The sequence below is a fragment of the Nanorana parkeri genome, unplaced genomic scaffold, assembly GCF_000935625.1.
Source record: "Nanorana parkeri isolate BGI_ZX_2015 unplaced genomic scaffold, ASM93562v1 scaffold3036, whole genome shotgun sequence".
Classification (NCBI taxonomy): domain Eukaryota; kingdom Metazoa; phylum Chordata; class Amphibia; order Anura; family Dicroglossidae; genus Nanorana; species Nanorana parkeri.
Window position 1 is genome coordinate 46118 of NW_017309304.1, and position 26664 is coordinate 72781.

At 41.9% G+C, this 26664-nt stretch overlaps 1 protein-coding gene across 2 annotated transcripts; it reads left to right on the forward strand.

The window, feature by feature from the left end:
- Positions 1-241: 241 nt before the first annotated feature.
- Positions 242-23724, forward strand: PDCD6 (programmed cell death 6). 2 transcript variants are annotated; one of them, XM_018574552.1, is made up of 6 exons: positions 242-323; positions 3382-3443; positions 4709-4753; positions 12508-12666; positions 14273-14385; positions 23393-23724. In XM_018574552.1, the coding sequence occupies exons 1-6, from the start codon at positions 250-252 to the stop codon at positions 23492-23494; spliced, it is 555 nt and encodes a 184-aa protein (XP_018430054.1). In that variant the 5' UTR covers positions 242-249; the 3' UTR covers positions 23495-23724. The 2 variants fall into 2 exon arrangements, with proteins under 2 accessions (XP_018430054.1, XP_018430055.1); XM_018574553.1 differs by having other exon boundaries at positions 14276-14385.
- Positions 23725-26664: the final 2940 nt, after the last annotated feature.

The following is a 26664-nucleotide window of genomic DNA, read 5'->3' on the forward strand; positions in this document are numbered from 1 at the left end:
TTCCCACCGAACACAGAACACTCTGTGGAATCACCCGGAAACCACGTGACACGACGAAACCCAGGAAGTTTGTACGTGGTCGGACCGATCAGGTTGGGGGAGGGGGCGTGGCTGTGATATCTTCCGGGTTGAGGCAGTATAGGCTGGGTGAAGTCTGTCAGTTCTTGTGTTCATAGGGAGAGGCGAACTGTGTGTGAGGCGCATTAGAACAGGCGAGCCTTTGTTACTCATAGGAGACGATCGCAGACCATGGCTTATTACAATCAACAGAATCGTCCTCGTGGCGTTCCCGACCAGAATTTCCTCGGCAGTGTCTTCCAGAGGTAAATGGTTATGTCTACACTTCTTGCTCCTAGAGTCTTCTGCTCCTTCTATGTGGTGATGGTAGTTGTTGTCCGGGAGATCTTCTGTGGGTAGTCTCATGCTCTAGCTTTCCTTCCTTTTGTATTTTTTGTTTGTATAGTGATTCAAGTTTCTATACTTACCTGTGTCTCTGAACTGCTGCTGAAATTCTTGCCTATGGTTTTGCACCTTTAGAATATCTTGATTGGCCAGCCCTGGATCATGTGACACCCATGCATGCGCACAGGGTTAATTAAGCCTGGGCCTGGTGTGAACCCAGTTTGCCCAAGCTTGTTTAAAGGAGAACTATGAGATGAGTGATTTCCACTCACCTCATAGTTCTAAGCCGACCTGTGACAATGAGACTGTCACAGGTCGGCTCAGTAGATCGGGAGGTGAGGGAACACATACCGGGTTCCCTCACCTCTCGATCCTGTCACGGCTCTCTGCCGTGACAGGGGGGGGGGCGGGATTCCCCTCTCCCCGCTCAGCGGCGTCTCAGTATACCGCGAGCTGTAGCTCGCGGTATACTGAGCTTAGGGTAACGGGAGGATGCTAGTTTGTGTCCTCCCGTTGCCCTAAGGAGAACTATGGGGAAAACACTGACCCCGTAGTTCTCCTTTAAAACTGACCTCCACTTTGCCCTCCTGCCCAATCAGTGGCGTTAGCTGTGGTGGTCGCATTTCCTGCCCCTTTTGTGATGTATAACGCTGGAGTATGCTCCTCTCTGCAACTGATTGGGTCATGAGGAGTGGGTGGCAGTTAGAGCTGCAGCTAACGATTATTTTTAAAATCGATTAGTAAGCCGATTATTAAGTTCGATTAATCGGATAAAAAATAAAATACATTTTTAAAAATGGCTCCAGTGATGGGACTACTAGTTTGTATTGAGATTGCACTCCATCACAGGAGCAAGCTTGGAGCGGTGGAAGTAAAAAAGAAAAGTGTGGTGTGCATTTTAGTGAAATGAAAAGTGTAAAATTATACAGCAATGATGAAAAATGGCATCGACTATAGAGGACTACAAAACTCAGCAATAGTACAGTATACAGCACAATGCCGAATACCACCAGCTATAAAGGAATACAACAAATCCCAAGGCAGTCACTGGCTTGAGTGGGCTTGGGCAAACTGGGCTTACAACAGGCCCTGGCTCATCTTTAATCCTGGCATGAAGGCATTCTGAGAATATACAGCAATCTGCATGCAGTGTACATGAGGGGAACCATTACTGGTAGACGGGAGCTTCTATACTATACATCCTTCCCCAATTACAATGCCATGCCTGTAAACTCTCACTAACATCTTTACCTGCTCCCCTTTTGGGCTCTACATCTTCAGCTGTTTTAATTGGCCAGCCCATGCATGTGCACACGAGTTTATGTCATTCTGGCATCAAGTCGATCTGCGAATTAAGTTGATCTACACAGTGTACATGAGGAGAAAGATTGCTGGCAGACATGAACTTTTATACTATACTTGCCTTCCCAACAGCGATGCAACAATCTTTGCCTAGTCCACCTCCAGGTTTGATGTCTTCAGCCAGAATGGCATGAATGCTATGCCTGTGCACAGGAGGTAATTCATCCTGGCATCAAGCCATTCCAAGGATGCACACCAATCTGCGCATGCATGGTCAGTGTAGATGAGGAGAAACATTGCTGATAGGTAGGAGCTTTAACTGCAGAATAGTCATACAGAGGAGAATTTACCAAAACTAGTGCGGACTGAATCTGGAGCACTTGCCCATGGCAACCAGTCCGCTTGTATCTTTAATTTTTAAAGCTTAACTGAACAAACTGAAGAGAGAAGCTGATTGGTTGCCATGAGCAGCTGCTCCAGTTTTGATTAACCGTCTTTTATAGCTGGCAGTATTCTGCATTGCTGTAAAATGTATTACTGGGATTTGTAGTCCTCTATAGTCGGTGCCATTTCTGCCTTGCTGTATAATGTATTTATAGGATTTGTAGTCCCTCTACAGCTTGGAGTCAGTGGCAGAACTACCAGGATTGCAGCATATGCAGCTGGGCCCCGCCCCTTGCGCTCCTCCGCTGTCCTAAAATCATTAGTCTGTATTGTTTTAGAAAAACTGTCGCATGACACTAAAAAAAGGTATACGTAATTGGTATCCACGAGTACTTGAGGAAAAGTAGAGGTACTCGGCCTGGACAAAATTGTATCGCTGCATCTCTATTAGGACTAGATCACTGTCCTTGAAAGCATCTGTCGTCCATCCAGTGAAAGTGATCTATTCCTAAGCGCATGTAATTGTATCACATAGGATTACATGAGTGCCGGCGACTACCACTTTCAAATTCTGCTGCTTTCACCCAAGCATTAATTTGAATGGGTGACAGCCGCTACTAAACTACATATTTAAGATTTCTGCCCCAGGATTTTGTAGGTTGCTACAGTAGAAATCTTAACGCACTGGGTATGAATGCAGCCAACTGTTTTAGTGCATGGCTACAGTTCCACTTTGTTATTTTGCAGCTAGTCCGTAATGGGGATATAAAGGCACCAGCCTCACATTTGGAATTCAGAATGAGCTTTGGGAAATGAATCATAGCTTGCTTTCCCCGAGAGTGGGGTATAAGACTGGAAACCTGATTGGTCGGTTTCCATTCTTATACCCCACTCTCAGGGAAAGTAAGCTATAATTCTGATGAAGGGGGCTTGCCCCTGAAACGCGTCAATCTTGGCTGACTGCGGTCGGTGGATGGTGATGTGACCGGAGACTACTGTGTTACATAGTCGGGGGGGGATACCATGTTGGGTTAACAGACAGTGTGGCCTCTCGTTTGTTATTAAAGCCTGACGAAAACGTTTGTTTGCGAGTACCTTTTATCCCTTGTTTTATTTATTGTAATAAACGATTTTACACACGAAGGTGGTGCTCTGTTCCCTTTTTGTTTTTGAGATTATCCCCCTCCTACTCTCTCCTAGCAATCTGCTATCCGAAGCAAAAGATAACTTTTTGGCTAATCTCTCACTTCAGGGGTACAGTTGATTGTATACCAATTTCTTTTTTTCATACAGAGTGGACACAGACAGAAGTGGTGTTATATCTGATACTGAACTTCAGCAAGCATTATCCAATGGTAAGAAGGGGGGCTGGGGGGTTGTGTATAATCTATGTACAAATCTGCAAATTTGTATTGGTGATATGTACAGTGCACTCTGTGTACTTCACACACCAAGTACTTCCTAATTACACTAAGGTATCTGATGGAATACTATTCATAATATATGGTGGTTCAGATGGCTGTATTAGCTACTTTGAGTAACATTGGAACATATATATTTCATCCTTCTGTCCTGACTGTTTTTCTTAAGTAATGTTTGAGATTAAGTTTTTTGAGCCTTCTGTAGAGGGTTTAGTTGAAACTTGACCCTTAGACTTGTCTGAGAGCTAGAAGTGAAGCACGGCCATTGTGTAGTACTAAGGAAGCAAAGTTCTACACAAGACCTTGCAGTTTACAAGTGAGATCTTCCTGGAGGCCCTGGCTGGGTTAGTAGTGCCTGTTGAAGGCCAGGAAGTGAATTTTAAAAAATTGTAAGTTGACAAATTACTGATTGCACATATACTTTGCATATGTTTAGGAATCAGCCTGCAGAGCTGCATGCACCAAGGATTTTTGTATTTAGGGGCAAAGTTCCACTTTAAATGGTAATCGACTTTCTCACAAAATGTGAGAAAATGAACTTAACCAGAATACCCTGCTGCTATCCAGTGTACCGTTCATGCACTGTACTGTAGCCCCACACTAAGGATCTAGCATAACACTCGCAAATGGTGGGCACTCATTGGTCAGCACAGTCACATGAACACGCTGACCCGGTGACCGTGCTGACCAATGAGCGCTCGCCATTTGCTGGATCCTCAGTGCAGTGTATGGATCGTACACAGGCTAGTGGTAGGGCGGCGAACCTCTGCCCACCCCTGCATGAATAGCAGGGGTGGGCAGAGGTTGTAGAATTCTCTGGGTGAGTCCACATTCTCACGTTTTGTGAGAAAGTGGAATTACCCTTTAACAGAAAAGTTTATTTACATTACACAGTCATATTCATATATATTTAGTAAATGTTTTTGATATAGGGATGCTTCTAGGAATCCCTAACACACACCGAGTAGTTAATTTGTTAGTCTGTGAACGCAATACACAATTTATGCCTATTTGGCTCAAAACACTTCAACGCTTAAGGAAGCAATCCCCTTTTACAGTGTTGTTTTTTTCAAGATCGTTGCACTTAACTTTGAACCCAATGGCATCCACCCACTCTCCATAAAAAAAAGTTATAGTCTTGTTCAAATTGCTTTAAAAAATTGCTAACATACTTTCTTTTGCCTCTCTTCCCCCTCCAGGTACATGGACACCTTTTAACCCCATTACTGTTAGAGCCATTATCTGTAAGTATTCATTAAAGCTGATAAATACAAAGCTCAAATACTTTCTAAGATCAGATGACACCAGCGCCCAAGGCTCTTGATATGTTTCAGCATATATAATGATAGTAATAGTACTACATCTTCTCACAGTCAGGGACTGTAAACAAAAACCTAGAGAACGCCTTCTCCTGTGCATTATCATTTATTGTAAATAAATACGAAACAATAAAAACATACTCACAAAGGTGAGGTGCCTTATTAACCCCCACACATAAAATAATACGCTCCCCCCTTATTAACCCCCGCACCATAAAATAATACGCTCCCCCTTATTAACCACCCACACATAAAATATTACACTCCCCCTTATTAACCCCCACACATAAAATAATAGTCTGCATCTGTGTCGGAGCTGCCCCCGCAAGTCAGGTACGTGGTCTGCGACCGTGTGCCTGACATGTCAGCTGGCTGTGGGCAACATAGTACCGGCTCGCGGGCCAGAGTTGGTCCGCGGACCGATACTTGGAGACCCAAATTTCCACTTGCCCTCACCTTATTTTTACTCGCCAAATGCGAGCAGGCGAGTGGAAATTTTGAGCCCTGCTGTACCTGACGGGTTGCAGGTGTCATATGCACTTAACCATTATTGTGATGGGGAGACCATAGCTCTGTTATGTTTCTGGTTTGCAATTTTACGAGTATGTTGTATGATAGACCTAGATTGTTCTGTTTAAATTGCCAATATATGCAATGACTTACCTCCTTAGACCCAGTCTGTGCGGATAGAATGGCCACTTGTTAATTTGACACATTCCACCGCATTTCAGTAACCCACAGAAGTTGAATCCAGCGTAGTTTTAATTAAGCAAAGTTAATTTCGGTGTAAGCTGATGATGCCAAAATATGCAGGTAACCAATTCAAATAGCAACCTTACAGGAAGACCTTGACAAAATATGGTGTGGATATCTTCATTGCAGATGAGATTTCAATATTGAAAAATGTACAGTTATGCATTTCGGTACTAAAAATGTGCATGCAAACTACTCCTTAACCCTTTCCCTGCCAAGGACATACGGAGGAACAAAAGTGGCCAGGTCTGTATGCCGTATGGACCTGGCAATTACAGTTCTGCAACCATGAGCTTATACTAGAACTGTTCCCCGGACTGTCCCCTTCAAATTAACCAGTTGACATCCGCGGTGTTAAACCCCCTTCCCATCCAGGAGTCATCAGTAGCATTCACTACATGGGTACTAGCACTCACTACAGAGGCTCCTCCCAATTCATAAACTGGTAATAGTAAAATATTTGTACTGTCATCAGTTTCTGAATGAATGGGAAGCCTCTGTACTGAGTGCTTCCCATTCATTGAGAGCTGGGGCTGCAGAAAAAGAAACGCAAAAATAATTCAAAGTTTTTAAGGATGTCCTTTATAAACTTGAGAGAGTGCAGAGATGTGCGATTTTAAATTAATAAGGAAGCTAGGGGGCCTAGGCTTACAGAAATTGTACTTATTCACTCTGGAGGAAAGGTCCAGAGAGGATATGATCTCAATGTACAAAATGTTGACTGATGGTAAAATTGGTTGTAAAGCATTTACTCTTAAGGTGCCCATACACTGCACGATAATCGTATGCGATCGGTTTTTCGTACGATAATCGAGCAGTGTGAACGGAGACGTGCAAGGGCAACTAATCGATGATGAGAATCGTTACCAACGATTCTCATTATGGATTTAATCGATTTAGTTGTTGCAGCTCTAATGTGTATCGCTCACCCTCGAAGGAGCCGCCAAAGTAACCCAGGTATTTCTATCCCCCACACCAAATTTGATCCACAGCACACCAACACACCATTAAAGAGTTTGGTAACAGATTTTTATAATCAGAGTATATGCATAGAACAATGCAACCATAAACACAAGAACAAAATAAAGAATATTCAGTAATAGGCTAAGGCACTCTGACACCAGCTGCAGCTATCTACTGTATATCCTGAGATGTGTACTGCTCGAATTACTTCAGAAATTGTCTTCCAACTGAATGTATAGGTATATATCTGTGTATTCAACTTTACTACCTCCACTCTCAAACCGTCTGACTCTCTAGACTACTGGCCGGTAGTTGGGTTCTAGGCTAGCCAACGTTGGGGCCCATACTATATTGCAGGTATGAATGTGAATGTATCACAATGGCCAAAGGCCTCTCACCACTCCCAAGGTCAGGGGTCAGGTAGCAGAGATGTCCGTCAGCGAGAGATGGGCACCCCCTTTCTCTCAAGCTAACTCCTTTTTGAAGATGAAGTCATCTGGGGGGGTCTCTTGAGTAAGGTCTCCACTCATCCAGGGCACTGGGTCGTTGTCTCTGTCACCACCGTCAGACTTCCCTGTGGTACATGATCCACAATCAATTTCCTGTGTCCTTCAATGAACGCAGAGAAAAGGAGCAAACCGTTTCGTTTTTCTTTTGGTTTTATCAAGAAATGTTTTACTTTTAACAAGATCCTTCAGTTGCTGCAAAAACAATGTGGCTAATATTTTTCGGCTTCCATTTACTCCTTGATGTTGCTCTGGGGCAGCGGTTCTCAACCTGTGGGTCGCAACTCACTGTTGAGGGGGTCGCAGCATCCACTTCTGCTGTGCTAGGTGACATGCTCCTCAGCCTCCTCCTAGCGCAGCAGTATTAGTCAGCTGGAGGACAGCAGAGGCTGTGAATATAAAAGTGCTGCTGTAGAAACTCCGTGGCCGCTGTAGCGACATCTAGTGGCCGGGGAGTGTGTACAGCAGGGCTTTTCTATTCACAGCCGCTGCTGTCCTGCCTCATATACAATGTGAGCTCTGCAGGAGGCGGGCGTCTAAGCAGTGCTGGGGCTGAGAAGGCTGCATGGAGACCGAGCAGGTAGCAGGGGCTGGGGAGGGCTTGTATTCTTGTGAGTGTGCTTCTATTTTTAGTCCCAACTCCAGCGCCTTACTAATTCTGGAGTCCAGTGCTCTGTTGGGGGTCACCACAACTTGGCAAATGTTACCAAGGGGTCCCGGCCCTAGAAAGGTTGAGAACCACTGCTCTGGGGGATCGTTCCCATTCCACCAGGAAGAAGCAGAGCCAGTCTGTAATGCTGCCTTCTGGACTTGGTATTTGCTGCTCACCTAGGCAAACGCATTGTTATCCTCGGGGTGCCCTGCAGGTCCATGGCTATGGTCCACTTGTCTAGTAATATCCTATCCCTGGAGACCCCTTTGGGGTAAGCCTGTAGGGTTGAGATGGGGGGCATTGCACCAAACTAGCCCAGGAGGATGTGGTATTTACGACTCATCAGGCTTCTTGATGACTAGTTTGGGGGCCCCTCTAGATTTTCCAGATCTTCTGTCCCAAGGACTATTTTACCACCCTGCTTCTCGGTCACTGGTTTTAGTCTGCATTCACACCTAAGCATCACTGTTTTTGCATGCGCTTTCGCTTAGCGTAGTTTGCTTATTTTTTGTATTTTGTTTTTGTGCGTGCTAGACGCGTGCACGTGAAGATGCATGTCTTGGCTGGCAGATCGAATACATTGTGGCCAATGAGAACGTACAGAAAAACACACGCACAAAAATATGCAAAATGCGTTTTCAGGCTCTTCCATTGAAGTCTTTGGGACCAAACACTCTGCAAAATAGCTCAAACCTTTTTGAGTGACAGACATTTTGCAGCTTTGCGACAAAGCACCTAGGTGTGAATGGGGCCTTAATAGGCTGGCTGTTGAGATCCAGGTCCTGAGGGATAGAAGCCTACCTCATTCAGTTATCCCTGCACTCCTAAAAGCTAGGAAGTTGACTTCTCTGTAAATCTACCCTTACCCCTTGAAAGTGTAAGGCTGTTCCTGTTGCAAGGCTGGGAATTTCCATCCCAGGAAGTACTTTGTGGGACATATTCTCTTTTCTCCAGTCTGGCCTGGATCAACAGTTGGCTTTGAGTACCTTTTTTTTAAAGGTTCAAATGTCAGCCCTAGCATTATTTTTGCAAATACTGCTTGCCACTCTCCCCCTTTTTGTAAGGACCTTTTATGTACAGGGCATCGCTCCCAATGTTCCTTCTGTATGTTCTCCAGTGACTCTGGCTAAATGATTCTGTTGGCCCTTCCAAAACTGGCTTTTAAACCTAGTAAGTATATTTCTCGATCTGTCCTTACTCGCAAGGCTGCCTTTCTTCTCGCCATCACTTCTGTGAGATGAGTTTCTCGGTTGGCAGTACTAACCTATACAGAACACTTTCTTGTGTTACACAAGAACAGGTTGTTTTAAGGCCCAGGGTCTCTTTTCTTCCCTAGCTTTCATCTTAACTAGGAGCACCCCAAAGAGATTTTGTTCCACAGTGTTTTTTAAATTTGTCTTGGCTACAGCTTCCTTTTGTCAGTTCAAAAAAAGTTTGTTTTTTTGTTCCATAGCCAAATTTTCATTCTACTTTTTAGTAGGTGGATTTGTCAGCTCATCCAAGTTTTTTTTACCTCGGGCGAGGTATCCAATCTCCTGTAGGTGAAAGTATAACCCTGTGTGCCAGATTACTATCATAGTCTCTAGGGATGCACCGAAACATATCGGCCGACAATGGCACTTTTGGCTAAATGCGGAAAGTGCCATTTTCCTGCTGATACATTGGTGCATCCCAGTTTTCTTTCCTCCCCGCTGGGCGCTGCTCTGTGTCCCAGTGGGGAGGAGAGAAAGTGACAGCCGGCCGAGCACTGCGGGAGGAGAGCGATGTGAGCAGCCGGTGTCTCTCCTCCCACACCGCTCAGCCACCTATCACAGTCCGGCAGAGCGGTGTGGGGGCAGGGACAGCACGCGCTGTCACAGGAGGCTGGGCTTTCCTCTCTACACTGCTCGCTCAGCCTCCTGTGACAGCGTGTCAGAGGAGAACGAGAGCAAACACTCAGTGATCACTGATTGTTTGTAAATATATGGTATGGTTACTATAGCCTCAATAATGAAATGTGAAGTGGAACGAAATCACTTCCTGTTCAATTATAGTTGTAGTTATAGTAAACCTACTATGTTCTCAAGTTATCAATGAACAGAAACACTCATAGTGGATTCCTGTTCATTGATAACCGGGGATACAGAAAAAGAAATTGAGGACTCTGTGTTCTCAGTCTCTTTTTCTATTTTAAAAGGGAAATATCAGGGATCTGTTTAGACCCTCAATATTTCCCCGAAGCCCCTAAAAGTAAAGTGAAAAAAGAATTAATAAATATTAAAAAAATTAAAACGTTTATAATAAATAAAAATAAAATTATTAAACTTTGAAAACATTTAAATAAACATTTTCAGTTTCGGCCTGACGATCCTTTTTTTTTTGTTTCGGTTTTTACATTTCTATTTCGGCGCACCTCCTAATAGTATCCCATAATGTACTCAAAAAAAAAAAAGGGATTTTACAGGTAATGCAAAACGCCTCCTATTTTATTTGTAAAATAAAGCCATATACACCATCACAGTTACTCATTGCAATCACAGCTTTTCCTTTCTTGTTCATTGAGGGACACTGAAATTCAGAGTCTGTTGTATTATACTGCCACCTACAAGAGGATTTGGACACAAATAAGAAAACAGTGGCCCGCCTGGTATAATCCCTCTTCCTCCCAGCATGCCTTCTAGTGTCTTAGGAGGGTGAACACATATGCTCTGCTCTGCTGAGAAATATCAATTCCTTTTGCTAGGTTTTTTTTTTTTTCTTCCTTCAAGATTCCTTTACAAGTTGCTAAGCTCTATACAAGGCTGTCCTAATCGACAGCTCCTCAGAACTAGCTTTTGGAGGCAATAGCCGGACCTCGCTGGACTGGACAATTGTGGGGCTAGCCGGGAATGTGAACTTTGAGCACTGGGGCCTGCATTGTGTCACTTTACAAACCTGATTTGTACTGTGTTAGTCCCAGGTGTTGCCCTGTCCCAGAAGACTCACTTTTTGAGTAGGCTGTGTGGGCCAAGCACCGGGAGCTACCTCATCACCAGGGCCACTGGGCACTATCCCTATTTTCCATCTGTTTTCTGCAGGAGGGTTTAATGCTGGGGGACCGAGTGCTATTCAACATATAGGAAGCACCTTCCTACAGTGGCCTGGTCACCTCCAACTGCTTAAACCTTTCCTTTTACCAGAAGCTGGTTCTTGGGTATTCAAGACCAGGCCTTTTATCTTGAACTATGTTGCTCCTGCAGTGCAACATGCCAGATCTCCGGAACAATGTATGGTCCATTAACAGTTCTGTTAACAATACTGACAGTCTAGAATATGCCTCTCTGCCTTAGAAATCTTTCTTAGTTCCATCAGGCATGACACTTTCCTCGGTTCTATCCTGGGAGAATTACATTACATTACAGTCATGCAGGATTGTAGTTATCTAAATTTCAACTTTGACTGCTTACTGGCTGAAGAGGCCATAGAAGCAGACCGGCACTAGCACAACTTTATCTGCAAAGAGGACAACTCCAAACTTGGAAGACTAGGGAGTATGCCCTTTGTTTCTTTTTTTATTGTTGTTATTCTGGGACAAATATTAGATTTAATTTATTTTTAATTAGATGGGGTGAAGTTGTTCTTTAACAATATACTGTAGATCCATTAACATTAGACACTGTTTGTTTGTCAATGGTACTTACTATCTAACATTCCTATCTCATTCCAAAATGTTTAGTGAAATCCAGTTACCCTACTAGAATGTTTTAGATTGTAGGAGAAAACCCATGCAAATATGGTGAGCACATAAAAAAAATCCATGAATAAAGTGTATGTTAGGGAACCAAGAAACCAGACAGAAACTAAAGTGCAGGTTAAAAATAAAAGGAGTTTTTTTTTGTAAATGACCAAGAATGGGGGGAAAAAAATGAAGACAGTACAGGATGTCATCGGTACCAAGCCAGGGGTCAGATGCCAAAGCAGGTAGTCAGCTAAACCAGGTCAGGGAACACTGAGAGCAGGATGAAATTAAACAATAGCCAGAGTCAGGAACCGGGAGATCAGTCAGCCAGAGCCAGGGTCATACACGTTGAACAGGAACAACAGCAGAGCACATGGTAGATCAGAACACATGCAAAGGGGGAGACTAAATGGACAAGCTGATGGTTAAATATTGAACTGGTGTTGCATTATCCCTATGAGACAGGAATTTGTTAGGTGTTTTTCCTGTAGTTGCAGAATGATGGTTTACGGGTTTAGTCATAAGAGGGTGCCAAAGAAGAACGAACAGTGTCGGACACACTGCACACAAGTCAGGCTGCAGCCAACTAGACAAGGAAGGGTAACAAAACCTGGACAGTGTCCTAGGTGGGATTCATATTGTACAATAAATAGAAGTAAAACTAAGAGGGACTTGGCACAGATAAGGAACAAAAAGGCAGTGAAATGAAGAGGAAACGAGGAACATGAAAGGAAAGAGGCAGGTACTATGCGAGAGAAGGTAAGATGCTAGGAACAGAAAGGAGGAGGCTTTGCATGGAGGAAGATGAAGGCTGTAAGAACTGATTTCCAGTGCGAAAGGTTTATATCAGGGAGCAGAGTGCTTAGTGGCAAGGAAACCACAATAAAGGTTTGTAGGATGGGCTGATAAATGTTGCTAGGATGGAGGATTGTGAGGTTGGAGGAAAATGAATGTATAAATATTTGTACCAGTGAAATAAGCATGACAAATGATCTGTAATAGACGTATACAAGAAAATATCCTAAAACAAATGCCATTAAAGTACAATTTTTATGTATGTGTCAAGATGATCAAGACTGTTTTAATGTCCTATCATGCTCTTTTTCAGCTATGTTTGACCGTGAGTGCAAAGGTGGTGTAAACTTCACTGAATTCACTGGGGTATGGAAGTATATAACTGATTGGCAGAATATATTTCGGGCCTATGACAGAGACAATTCTGGATTTATTGACAAAGATGAATTGAAGCAAGCATTATCAAATTTTGGTAATTTTTTTTTTTTTTTTTACCAATTGCTTAGGAAAGTTCTCTTCAGATATTATGTGGATATACATAATCTCTTCAGATATTATGTGGATATACATAACTTACTCCTATTTTAGACATCTGTATTATTTTTTTTCTCCATAGATCTATATTGAAAATAGTACCCTAATATTTACTAAATTGGATTCTAGGAGTTTATCTGTTGAAAAATTAAGCAAAGGTACATTGCACAGATACCAGTGCCAATACTTGGCGTTTTCAGGAGAACTACCAAGATTGCAGAAGTTGCAGCTGGAACCTGGCTCTGGCACTGTCCTGAAACTAGTCTGTATTGTTTTAGAAAAACTGTCGCATGACAAACAAAACAGTATCAGTAATTGATATCTGTAAGGACAAGTATTGGTACTTGTACTTGGTCTGGAAAAAGTGGTATCGGTGCATCCCTAGAGGTTTTTTTCTAGTCTAGTAGCTGGGAAAGTATTTGTACTTGTACCAAGTACAGTACTTGGTGTCTGTGCATCCCTATTAAAATTTGCACTACTTTTCATATATACACTCCATTATCCTTTTAATTCTTAATGCCTAAATGAGAAGTTTTGGGAGAGTAAAGTATACTCTTCCCAACACATAGAGCTCATGTGGGACACTCCAGTTGTCACACGCCTGCTCTATATACTGAGTGATCGTAAACTGCTGATAGCTCAGCTCACAGCTTCTACCCACAGAGAGCTGTAACTGTCATTCACTGCAGGGATTGCCCCCTCTCTTCTCTGTTCCTTCAGCACTCACTGGAAGGAAGGAGGCGAGCACAGCTGGCTCTCGCTTGAAAGAGGCAGAGCCAGCTGTCAATCAGGCAGCTGGGTGGATTCCGACAAAATCCTTCCCGGCTGCAGTGCGGCTTTGTGCTCTTGGCATATAGCAGGCAGTAAATGTACTCCTGTGACCCAGAAGAGAAGTTAAGCCTTTACTACTTTTTTTACCAGTTCAGCTTTAAGGCTGGGTTCACACCCTTGGCGTATAGAATATGCGCGTTTGCACCGCGATTTGCAGTAAAAGAAACGCGCGTTTCCGAGGGCTGTATCCCAATGGATACGCGCGGCAAATACGCCCCAAAGAAGTTCCTGTACTTGTTTGGGCGTTTTACAGCGCGTTCCTAGGCGCTGTAAAACGCCCAGGTGGGAACCATGCCCATAGGCAATCATTGGTTTTCACATGTTGAGCGTTTTACAGCACGTAGGAACGCGCTGTACAACGCCCAGGTGTGAACTAGTACACCTGTACTTTCCATATAGATCAGATGAAATGTAACATTTGTTTCACGTTTTATGTAAAAACTTTGTGATTACTTAGGATAACAAAGTGATATGTATATTTCTTTTGGTGATTTTTGTCTTGCAAAATTGATTTAATTTCTTTGTGCCAAAAAGCTCACAAATTGATCAGTGGGATTTTTTTTTAAAAAAGAGGTATTTTTATTTAATTTGCAAATAACTTTGCAATCCTTTTGCACAGGAATCATATTTTGAATCGTAAACAGGACAAATTAAAAAGTATCCATTTTATTCTATCTACAATAGCAATATTTTTTTCTGTATGTTCTCTTGGGCAGGGTATCGCTTGACGGATCAGTTCTATGATATTCTCATTCGCAAATTTGACAGGCAGAAAAAGGCTCAAATTGCCTTTGATGATTTCATTCAGTGCTGCACTGTTCTGCAGGTGAGTATTTAAATGCCCTTCTCTTCACTGTATCCATGCAACTTTTAAACTAGTAGTGGCAGCACATGGTGGCATTGATTGCATGTTCTACTAGTTTTACAGCAGTGCAAGATAAAAAAAATTAAAAAGCCAGTCAAACACAACATATTTGGTCTCTTAAAGACGAGGGCTTTTTAATAGTTTTGAATGATCGGACCTTTTCAAGAATCGTTTTAAATTCACACCCTAAATACCAATAAAAGCAAGCTATTCATATGCGTATACACCATATTCACTTACAGTAAATCTACCATATGTTCTAAAAAAATTGAGACCTAAAGTGCGGGCTAAGAACAGCCACCTTAAGGTGCTGAATATTGCCTTCCTTTACCAGATAAGATTTTTCAGCTTGATTTTTTTTTTTCACCGTCCATTGAGAGTGCCCGTATTTGCCAACAAAGCATTTTATTGAAGAAGGGGTCAATAGCTAATCGAAGTTTAAAGTATATCTAAAGTCAGAATTGGTTTCATTTTGGTTAGAATAGGGAATGATTGCAGCCCCTGTTGCTTTTTTGCCATCTTTGTAACATTTGGGAGAGTTACCGTCACTTTCTGTTCTGTAGACACAACAGGAAGTAATTAGAAATCTTTCCAAAGTAAGGGGAATCCCCTCTAAGACCATTATCGCCAGAACAAGTGTACCCATTGGAACACTTTCACTCTATTCTTGCTCTGGAAGCAATGAAAAATGTTGGCTTTTCCCTCAATTTCATTCCCGGGGACAAGTGGTCTCTAGGACCTCTCAAGGGTGGGACTCAAACGGCAACAAAAAAAAAAACCCCCACAGGTGTCACACATTTTATCCAAAACTAAAAGGGAAAAAAAACTGACTTCAGATATGCTTTACATTGCATGTCAGATTGTGACACTATTGTAATTGACAATGCATCAAAACACCACATGTGTGAGTGCTAATACAGTATAAGAAATTCTTCATATGTTGCAAAAAATTTATATGCAATGCTAAAACTGGCCATAGATCTGGAAATGTTGGCGTGTTTTTTTTTTGTTTTGTTTTGTTTTTTGTTTTTTCTTTCTTCTAAAAATGCACATCCATGCATGATGTGTTCTTGCACAAAGAAGACATTTGTTTCTTAACCTTGTACTGGGGTGAAGTAGTGACTGCATGTTTATTCCCCCCTTTAGCAAAAATGTATGTTTGTTGCCTAGATCACCTAAACCAGTCTATTTTCATTTTTGGCCACCTAATTTTTATGTACTACACATACATATCACTTACTTGTAATTATATCAAACTCAATACCATCAATGTCATCTTGCTTACATACTGTACATGTGGATGGTTTTAATTAGGGGTGTCCCAATACCACTTTTTCAAGACAAAGTACAAGTATTTGCCCTCATGTACTTGCCGATACCAATTATCCATACTTTTTCTTAACGGGACATGTGACATTTTTTTCTAAAACAATACAGACTAATGGTTTTAGGGCAGTTTCTCACCAGACTGTATCGAGATATCGCCAGGCTGCCTATACCGTTCGCACCAGGCTGCGTGCAGAATTTGTATGCAGCCTGGTGCTACTTGGACGCAGCCTGGTGCCATCTGGACTCCAGATGTTACCAGGGCTGCGTCCTTATGTCACCAGGGCTGTCTATTGGGTGTCTCTAGTGCTGCTGACGGGTACTGTGATGAGGCAGCTCAAGCGGAGCGGGTGCCGGTCATGTGCCTGCTCCAAGGCTGTATTCGTGGTGTGGGGCTGCCTTGAGCAGTGCCTGCCCCAGGATTTAGGAGGAGGAGACATGGGACCTGGCAGGCAGTGTCGAAGATGGCTACCGCCAGGTTTCCGGAAGGCTGCTTCGGGACCTGAGGCAGCCGATCCTATTTAAAAATATAAAGGGCCATTATCGGCCTTCAGCATCGGGGCATTTTCATGAGTACAAGGACTCGTGAAAATGCCCTTTATTGGCCCTGATACCGATACTAGTATCGGTATCGCGACATCCCTAGTTTTAATGGAAGTGGGGTGTGAGTCCCCAAGGTTTGTGTTATTTGTTGGATGTATGTGACGGTATGTAGTGATATTGTGCATTCGTGTCATGCAAGTATTGTTTCATTAAGCATTTTAATAGCAGAATGTTACCGTTGAAAGCTTCTTGTCTGTCTACCTGCTCTTATGCAAATTACTTTCATGGTTGTATCTGGCTTATGGTTTAGTTGTCTGGGCTTTATGATCTTCAAATAAGAGCTGATCTGCAATAATACCAAAGCTCTATCTGAACTTCCAAGATCCAGGCTATATTTATATGGTGGGCTGCATTATAGTTTTGGGTGGAGGTATGCAATTTCTTGAGTGAAGAGCAACATGGTGCACTGTGTTTAATCTCAAACTGGACTCTGAGTACACTAGATTTCTGGCAGATCAGCAGGCGCTACCTTAACCCCTTCATGACTGAGGCCCTTTTTTCATTTTTTGCACCCATGTTATATTCCACATTTTAGGCCTGAAAATGACGTAAAACCCCCCAACATTATATATTTTCTGAATGCCAAGACCCTATAGAATACACAGCAGATTACCTGTGTTACAATAAAATATTTTCCATTTTATTATTCATACAACTAATTAAAAGCATGATAACATTAAATCACTTGGGACACTTCTATTCTTTAACAACATATACGTACACCTATATCACCATTCTAGCCCCCCACATGTTCTATACATTTAGGTTTTATTGTGATGCTGTTCAATCCACAACTGGGATAGGGTGAATATCCAATGCATTTCACAGTTACTACACTGTTTCTTCAGGGCATGGTGGATCACATGTAAACCTTTACATCTCATATTCATTACAACATATTGTCACTGTTCATCATTCCTTTTTACATTCAACATTTTTATAGATCCCATCAGTTGCCACACATGGTCTCCCAAACCTGGCTAGTACTCCAGGGGGAAGGAGGGGGGATATATATAGGTCACATGATGCTAGCAGTGAAATAAGAGATATAGTTCTAAATAATACCTGTAGGTAATTATAGGTATAACTACATTTCCTATTGGGTATATATGGTCAATTTTTAGATGTAATTAACCCCTTATACACATCCAAATTTAATTTTCAACATGTAGTTTATCGTCTATCATGGGATAATATAGATATTGCTTACTTGATTTGTGACCTATTCTGTGATATTCCTGTATGAACTAATAAATCCAGTGTTCATATGAAGTTTCCAAACATCCATTTTCTGTACATTCTATATGTTGATGCGCTGAAAAGACCACTGGGCTAAGATCCGCATGCACACAGCTGATAACACCACATGGCTGCGGCATCTAAGCAGTGGGCACATGCAGTGGGGACATACAAAGGGAGGAGAGAGGGAGAAGTGCCCCTTTGCACTGGTTGGAGAGGAGTGGGGATTGTTTCCCTAGACTCTCCCCTTTCTTTTTGGTGTGTGTGATGGGATGCCACAGTAGTGGTGCCAGCAGGAGGTGAAGGGTAAGTCAGGGCCACCTTTTTGTTTTAATATTTATTTAATAAGATAATTATAGGTCTAAGAGTTTGTAAAAAAATTTTTGGGGGGAAAACATCGTTGAGAAATAAAAACTTCATATAGCAGGAAACGGAGACCTGTGTCTCGGTCACTGATTTATTTAGCAATTTGGGTATATTACAGAGAATATTTATTAGTGGACATATACAGGTGAAACTCGAATAATTAGAATATCGTGCAAAAGTTCATTTTTCTCTCCCGTTCATTGAAGGACACAGGGCAACAGATCGTAGATCCTGAATGGTAGGGTATATCGCCACCTGCAGGAGTAGGACGCTAGGCACATAACTAAAAAGACAAGACAGCCTAGGGGCGGCCCCTGACTGGCCATTCAAGCACAGTAATCCCACAGTCATTGAACCAGGTTTTGGTGCTTTTGGCAGTGTGGGCAGGTGCCAAGTCCTGCTGGAATATTAAGTCAGCGTCCGCATAAAGCTCGTCTGCAGAAGGAAGCATGAAGTGCTCCAAAATCTCCTGGTAGACGGCTACGTTGACCCTGGACTTAATGAAGCACAGTGGACCAACACCAGCAGATGACATGGCTCCCCAAACCAACACAGACTGTGGAAACTTCACACTGGACTTCAAGCATCTTGCAGTGTGTGCCTCTCCATTCTTCCTCCATACTCTGGGTCCTTGGTTTCCAAATAAGATGCAAAATTTGCTCTCATCAGAAAAGAGAACTTTGGACAACTGAGCAACAGACCAGGTCTTTTCTTTAGTCCAGGTAAGTTTGTTGTTCAGGAGTGGCTTGACAAGAGGAATACGACATTTGAAGCCCATGTCCAGGATTAGTCTGTGTGGTGGCTCTTGATGCACTGACTCCAGCCTCAGTCCACTCCTTGTGAAAGTCCCCAACACTTTTGAATGGCCTTTTCCTGACAATCCTCTCCAGGCTGCGGTCATCCCTGCTGCTTGTGCCCCTTTTTTTCTTCCACACTTTTCCCTTCCACATAACTTTCTATTAATGTGCTTTGATACAGCACTTTGGGAACATCCAACTTCTTTTGCAATTACCTTTTGAGGCTTTCCCTCCTTTTATGGAGGGTGTCAATGATGGTTTTCTGCACAACTGTCAGGTCAGCAGTCTTTCCCATGATTGTGATTCCTACTGAACCAGACTGAGAGACCATTTAAAGGCTCAGGTACTTTGAACCTTGAGAAAGGCTCAGGAACTTTGAGAACTTGAGCCATTTAAAGGCTAAGACACTTTGAGCCTCGAATATTGCACCTTTTCACAATATTCTAATTTTCTGAGATTGTGGATTTGGGGTTTTCATGAGCTGTAAGCCATAATCATCACAATTATGACAAATCACGGCTTAAACTATCTTGCTTTGCATGTAATGAGTCTATCTCGTATATTAGTTTCACCTTTTAAGTTGCATTAGTGAAATGAACTTTTGCACGATATTCTAATTATTCGAGTTTCACCTGTAGGTTATACTGCTGCCTTCAAGAGGTTTGGACACTGGCAAACTAGATATAAACTTTTAACCAGTCGCATTATAACCTCGCCGCCAACCGTCATGTCTCAGTTTTTTTTACTAGTGTCCTAGCAATATACTCTGTTTTCTGGAGATGATTTTTATTTTCAGTCAAGACATTTTAATATGCTGCTTGAGCTGGTCTCTATCCAGCAGCTATCCAAATCCGCGTATCCTCCAACAGCTTTGGAGGCCAGACCTGTACCCCCATAGTCTGCAGAATGTGGGGCTAGTCTGGCATGTGACCTACCGGCCCTGGGCTCTGCTTGTGGCCTCTAGTGTGACCCAGTCTCTGAAGACTCACCCTCTTACCAAGACAATGGATGGAGGAAAGATAACCTAGGATGTGGCCTTCAGGCATCGGGCTCTGGTTTTTAGCGTTTCCCGTGCCTTGTGTACTGTGTTAGCTGCAGAGTGCTCCCCAGGTACAGAGCAGTGGCACAGCTTTTGATGTGACCATGACTCTGCAGCCTTTTTTGACATCTTGTCTACTGGACTAATAGAGAGAGAGAGATTCAAATTGGCTATTTTGGCCTAGATTGTTCACTTCTCCTGCCTTCTCCAAACTCTTTGCCCTTTTGTGAATAAACCTGTTAGAAGTGGAGGTACAATTACCTTTAACAAAATAGAATGATGGTATTCTGACCCCTGTTGTTTCAGCTTTTAAACACAACGTCTATACTCCCACTTATCTTAATTGGAACTATTAATCTATTCAGAATGGTGTTTCTAGCAAAGTTTATGTATCTTCTCTCTAACTCCAGTTTATATTCCTAAATCCATTTTCTAAGAACTGAACTCCTTTAATTACCTAATTTATTTGGCACCCCAAGCCCTCAGATTCTCCCTTTCTACACTATCACTCCCATTGTCTCCAAGTGGCTTAGCACTTCCAGATTTGCAAAGATATTGCCTTGCCTCCCAATTGGTGTATGTATGTTGGTGGCTAGTCCCACAACTGAACAATGCAGCCACTGCCACAGAGGCTGTGGTAGTCTTCTCCTAGGTACCACATAAATCTCAATGGGCTAACGTGAGGCTCAAATGTATATAGGTTCTACCTGTAAGGCAGTTCCAAACCCTCTTCTTTACTAGAACAGGAATTTTAAGTACGTTCAACTTAGGCATTCTCCTGCAGCCTAGTTTGGTTTACAAGAATTTCACTTGTCCACATTAGGAGCCATCCTTTTCCACTCATCAATGCACAGCTGGTTTCCAGGATTTATAGTGTGCTATCTCAGGGAAGGCCCTCTAAACTTTCCAGGGTAAAGGTATAGTTCCTAATTTGACAGTTATATCCCTGAGAGATGAACTCATGCAATTCACATTCCTCCACAATGTGTACGTCAGCCCTGCCGACTATTTTAAAATGGGTAAAAGACCCAACCCTACCTGTAACAAGTGCCAGGAATCAGATGGAGAAATACTATATGGTTTGGGGATGCTCTAAAATCAGACCCGTGCATTAAAATAATAATAGGTCCTTTTTTTTTTAATGCAACAGATCTCTATTTTTCAGATTTTCTATTTACTGGTTCTGGATTTATCCTTCTTTCATCTTGGGAACAGTTTCCTACCTGAATGTATACATTTTCCGACTCTTAGGACTTGGGAAGCTGACTCGCACTTCACTTGGAAGGACGTTTCAAGTGACGTTGAATTCTACCTGTCACTGACTGACGTTTCCTTCTCTAGACCGTTTTGGTGGGCTCAATGGTGCCCACACTAAATCTCAATTTTTGACTCCTTATACAGAGAGGATTCTGTTCACGAATGCAACCTATGCAACGGTTACCTGACTGCTGAGTTCCCCTAGGTGGGAAACTAGAAGTCCGGAGATCCTTATGGGATAGCCACTGCACTCCGTAAGGTAAATACTAGATGCTCATCCAGAAACAAATAGCCGTACAAATCCAAAGTAGTTAGAGGCAGTCACAGGTCTTGCAGCGGAGATAAGTCAAAGCAAAGCATCAGCATTTTATTTTCAACAATTGGTGACAATAAATTGCTGATGCTTTGATATATCTCTGCTGCAAGACCCGTGAGTGCCGTGACATCTCCGGACATTACACTATTCCTCCCCTTTTTGTCTTTCTTTTTATATATGTAAGTGGATTTCTGCATTTAGATGACTATTCAGAGGGCTGTTTTATTCTAGATCTCCCTTTTCCTGAAGTTACGGTTAATGGGTATCCCACTTTCACCCCCATCTGGTCTATGGTCAGGACATACTTTCTTTGTTCAGCATTCATTTCCCTGAGGTCAAAGGTTCGATATCCTAGGCTTTGGCCTTTTACCTTTTAAAAATGATTTTATACTTCTATAGCTGCTTGTCTAAGTTTTTTCTTCCACTTGTTTTTTTCTTTTATGGTGGTTAATACATTGTAGAAATATTTGCTAAGGTCCTTTTTCTTCTTTAGATAGCAGTCTCACCCTAGTGGTGCTATCTGCCCTGCTCTGGTATACCAGATTCTTTCTTGTTGGTAGTAATTTCCATATTTGCTCTCCTCCTTCTTTTTTTTTTCTCTCTTCATCTAGCCTTGTTCCTCCTAGTAAGATTTTCACACCTGTTGGATTTCTCAGTAACTGTTGCCTACCCCTCAGTTATATTGGCTTTCGCATGTCCCATGCAGGATACAGGAAGGTAGAGTAACTACCTTCCTGTATCCATCAATAGATGATAAAAAAAATAGGATTTTGTACTTGGCGTAAAATCTTTTTTCTTGGAGTCCATTGAGGGACACAGGTCCTGGCCCCCCCCCACCCCCCCGTGTTATTGGTCCTGTGTACTGCTTGCTCACAAAACTGACGGTTGGTGGTGGGGTTTATATGGGGGCTGGCTTAACTGTTCTTTTTCATTTGCCAGTGTTTAAACCTGTTGAAGGACGTATAGGTTATGCCACCAAGAATAACTACATTCCTTTGTCACTCAATGGAATTCAAGAAAAATCTGTTACGATAAGTACATACATCCTTTTGTTTTTCTTTCATATTTTATATCTAAACCCTAAAATAAAAATGTAATATACTGCAGCATAGAAATCTTTATGTGGTGGTTGTATGTTTGTTTTTTTTATTTATTTATTTTTAGTCCAACTACATTTTCTGCAAATACAGACAAAATACCTGTTGATCATGCCGGAAATCTTTCTCTCTTTGTAACTTTTTTTTGCACTTGTAGAGCCAAAGGAAATCTCACCGCTCCAATTCTTTAGCCGCCATCAGAACACCCCAGGATTAGTAGTTTCTTTGTGCTCTACTGACCCATAAAAACAGGCCAGTTCAGAGTTAACCAATCCATCAGTGAGCATTGCTTCCTGCATCTGTGAAGGGTAGAGTTTTTGAACACATTTAAGTGAGCTATTGGTCTGTATTTGTCGTCTCTATGAATAAACCTATGGGTGAAACATGTGAGAGGTTTTAGCTGGTTGGGGGCTTGCGGTGCTGGTATTTGCTGTTTTATCCACCTTTTATCCACTGGATTTGCTGTGCATTTCAATAAAGGCTTAAGTATTGGAATTCTCTGGATTGTGCGGTCTGTTCATATACTACTACATTTCCTTGCACTTACCATCTATACGTTTTCAGCTTTCCCAGCTATCTTCTGTGAGATCATTCTCCCCCCATGTATTGGAGAAGTGAAGGTGTTTAACGTCCAAATCAGGAGAGCAAGCTAGGGGGTCCACTCTGTTTTTCCACAGAATACAGTACAGTGAGTGAGCATTGTCACCCTAGGACAGGAACTGTTTTATTTGTGAAAATAATAAAAAAAGCCTTAAAAAGTAACCAATGCAGCCACCATATTAAGGACTAGTAAGCTACATTGTACAAAATTTTTTTGTTTTGGGGTTTAGATGCATTTTAAGTTTTTGTTAGTCTTACGTAAGAGCATGCATTTTCTGGAGAGATTGTGATCAATGTGACTGGTTAATTTTCTCTTTCCCTTTTTTAGAGACTAACAGATGTTTTCCGGCGCTACGATACGGATCAAGACGGCTGGATACAAATATCATATGAGCAGTATCTTAACATGGTCTTTAATGTAGTATCATAATTTAGTGCGATGCCAAAAGGAAACATGGCCTGGAACAGAATAGACTGAAATAACAAATTTACACATTCATTTACTGCATTATAGTGCCTGCTGTGGTGCTATACATTTTGATGGCTTCTATATTTTGTATAGAGTATAACCAAAATTCTAAATTGTATATAAGAATTTATTTTTACAGTTTAGCAATACCAATCTAGCCATATATATATTATTTTTTTTTTTTATTCTGCAAGCTGGGAATGTAAAATATTGTCTTAAAGTTCAACTCCAGCCTAGGGATAGAGCCTCTGTAAGGTTTAACTGTGATCTGTGACCCTATTAAAGATATTTCTCCTGACCTCCTGTTAGAACAGGGTGTGTTTGGAAATCTCCCTGATGGAGACGGTCTACAACAAAACATTTTAGAACCTCTTGCAGTTTATTATTCTTATAAAGGGAAGTGGGTTTGAGGAGGTTTAGGCTATATTTCACTGTAGAAATTATAATTCTATTTCATGTCAACTCTTAAAGTAAGGTCTTAAAGAAGTGAAGTCAAATGGACCAACTTGCATATAAGGTATAACACTGTAATACAATGAATATATGAGATGTCTCATATAGCCCAAATCTTACCCAGTGTGCAAAAAAAATTGCATTGCCATTTTCTGAACTATGTATGATCCCCATCTTACCCCTTATTTGTGCCCTAAATTGTCCCCTCCCTATTGTTTGCACCAGATTGCATTTCAGATTGGGTATAATATCCCCAACCTTGCCTATTCTGGACCAGGCACACTTTTTTTTTTCTATTTTTTTTTTTTTTTTTAGGGATGACATTTAAAATGTTTTATTATTACTATATGGGCAAGATATTGCCTAAACTTCTCAACAGATTTACATTGAGCGTGTCTCACCTTTTTTGTCTTACAATAGGCTGTTCTGCTCATTTGTTGAGGTTATTATTACTGTCTGTGTATTGCTATCCTCGTGACCCCATTTCGTGTTCTGCTATCGCAAGGAAAGAAAATTAGGTGAAATGTCAGCATAGGGTCACGGGGACCAGTAAAAACTTAACAGAAGTATTTGTATTTTTTACATATCAATACACACTCCACAAAAAAAAAAAAGGAATGTTCTGGCTGGAGCTGGGCTTTAGGCTTAGACACACAAAAATTGTTTGCATTCAGCTTTGTCTCCTGTTTAAATTAGCTATACTGTGCCATACGATATTTGATCAGTTTTAATCAAGCTTGTTAAAGCTAAGATGTCAGAGGTCTAAACTCTTCTTTCTCAGCGGAGGTGGTGGGGTGGGGTGGGCATTCCTTCTGGACCGAGTACTGTGAACCCAACCTGTGTGATGTTTCACCCCCAGGAAAGAGGTGTCAATGACAGGCTGGACTTACAGGAAATTGTCAGAATGGCATGAGTGCCATTCTGCCTGAAGAGGACCAGTGATTGCTGGATGGGAGAGAGAACTTGTGGCAGCGCTTGAGCATGCAAGGGGGCAATGCGAACTGTAAAAAAATAGACAAACTGGAGTTCCACTTTAAATCCGTGTTAGCATCAAATAAGAGCTCTTACAGTTGAATGTGGATATTAAGGGATCTAACTGTTCACACAAGATTCACAGAACCTTTACCTACAATTCACACTTTTTTTTTCCAGAAGGCAGGAGAAGTGAACAATCTAGACCAAAATAGCTGACCTGGAAAAAGTATCCAATTCAGCTCACTTTCCAGCCCAGCTGCGCTGTCCTGGATTGTTCACTTCTCCTGCCTTCTCCAAACTCTTGACCCTTTTGTGAATAACCCTCTTAGTCCCCATTCACACCATCATGTGGCGGTGATGTTCCTGCATGTTTGGGGGGGGGGGGGGGGGGCGGGCGTGCGTGCGTTTGTTTCCTGCAACATTGATTTCAATAGCAGCTGTACGCACAAAAATGCAGGAAAGTTGTGCATGTAGCAAAAATCTCCTACACGTGTTCCATGGTTTCCCAAGCGTTTGTGCATGTTCACACGGGGGGCAAATGCACTTGCTTGGCCATGTTTTGGGGTTCCATTAACATGTAATGACACTGCAAGAACATTCCGTGTTTCAACAAGTTCTGTGAGCAGTGGCAAAATGTGCAAGTCCCCCCCCCCCAAGTTTGCCACACAGTTGCATAATCAGTCCAAGTTCAACCTATAGAGAGAAGAGATCCAGAGGAAGGTCAAAAAAAAAACCAAACCTTATTAAGTCATGTGTTCACGGAATGCGATGGTGTGAATGGGGACTTATAGTGCTCTGTTTTTGTATGGAGAATAGTTAGGCAAGAGCAGTGTAATGATATTTCCATATATTCTATGCATGTTTCTTCAATTTTACTTCCATTTGGAAAAACATCCTTATCCTGAACACTGTGCCTCAAGTCTTCCACATAATTGATGTCATACCTGTATTTAATTGTACTTTTACATTACATCTGAAAATGTTTTGGAAACATTTAAATGTATTATTATGTTCCTGTCCATTTTTCTCTATGAAACATTGTTTTTTCAGCAGAAGGAAATTGGATTTAGATTTTGGATCTGAAGCTGCCTATACAATGACAACGGTCATTTCCCCAAATGACTATTCTCCCCCCTCCCCACTCAAATAAGTCAGTGCCTGAGCGCTTCCCTCCTCTCACCAACATGCACATAAGCCTGATGCAAATGTGTATGCTAGTACAACCATTGTTCGTGAGAATGTTTGATGACTGGAACTGTGCATGGCTAGCTGCTCTATAGTGGAACTATCCAGTACTTTTTACATTACACTTGGGCCATAGTGATGAGGGTCCCATAGTGGTCAACAGAGACACAAACAGTTCATAGCAGTGAAATGTATATTGCCTGCATACACAGTGATGGAAATGTAATACAGTTTGCTCCACTGTATGCAAATCTATTAAAAAAAGATGAGTCACACTGACAATTGACTTTATTACTCAAAGCCAGCATTGGTACCTGTAATTTCTTAGCAAGTATGTGTATTTTCTATGACATGGTTATATTTAACCTCCTTTTATACAGAGAATCTTGGAAGTAGATTATGCTCTTATTTCTGCACAGGCCTAGCTAATAAGAAGAAGAACACCAAACTGTTTATTTTAATATTTTGCGGCATAAAAAGTAGGGATGCACCGATATCGTTTTTTCAGCTACGAGTAC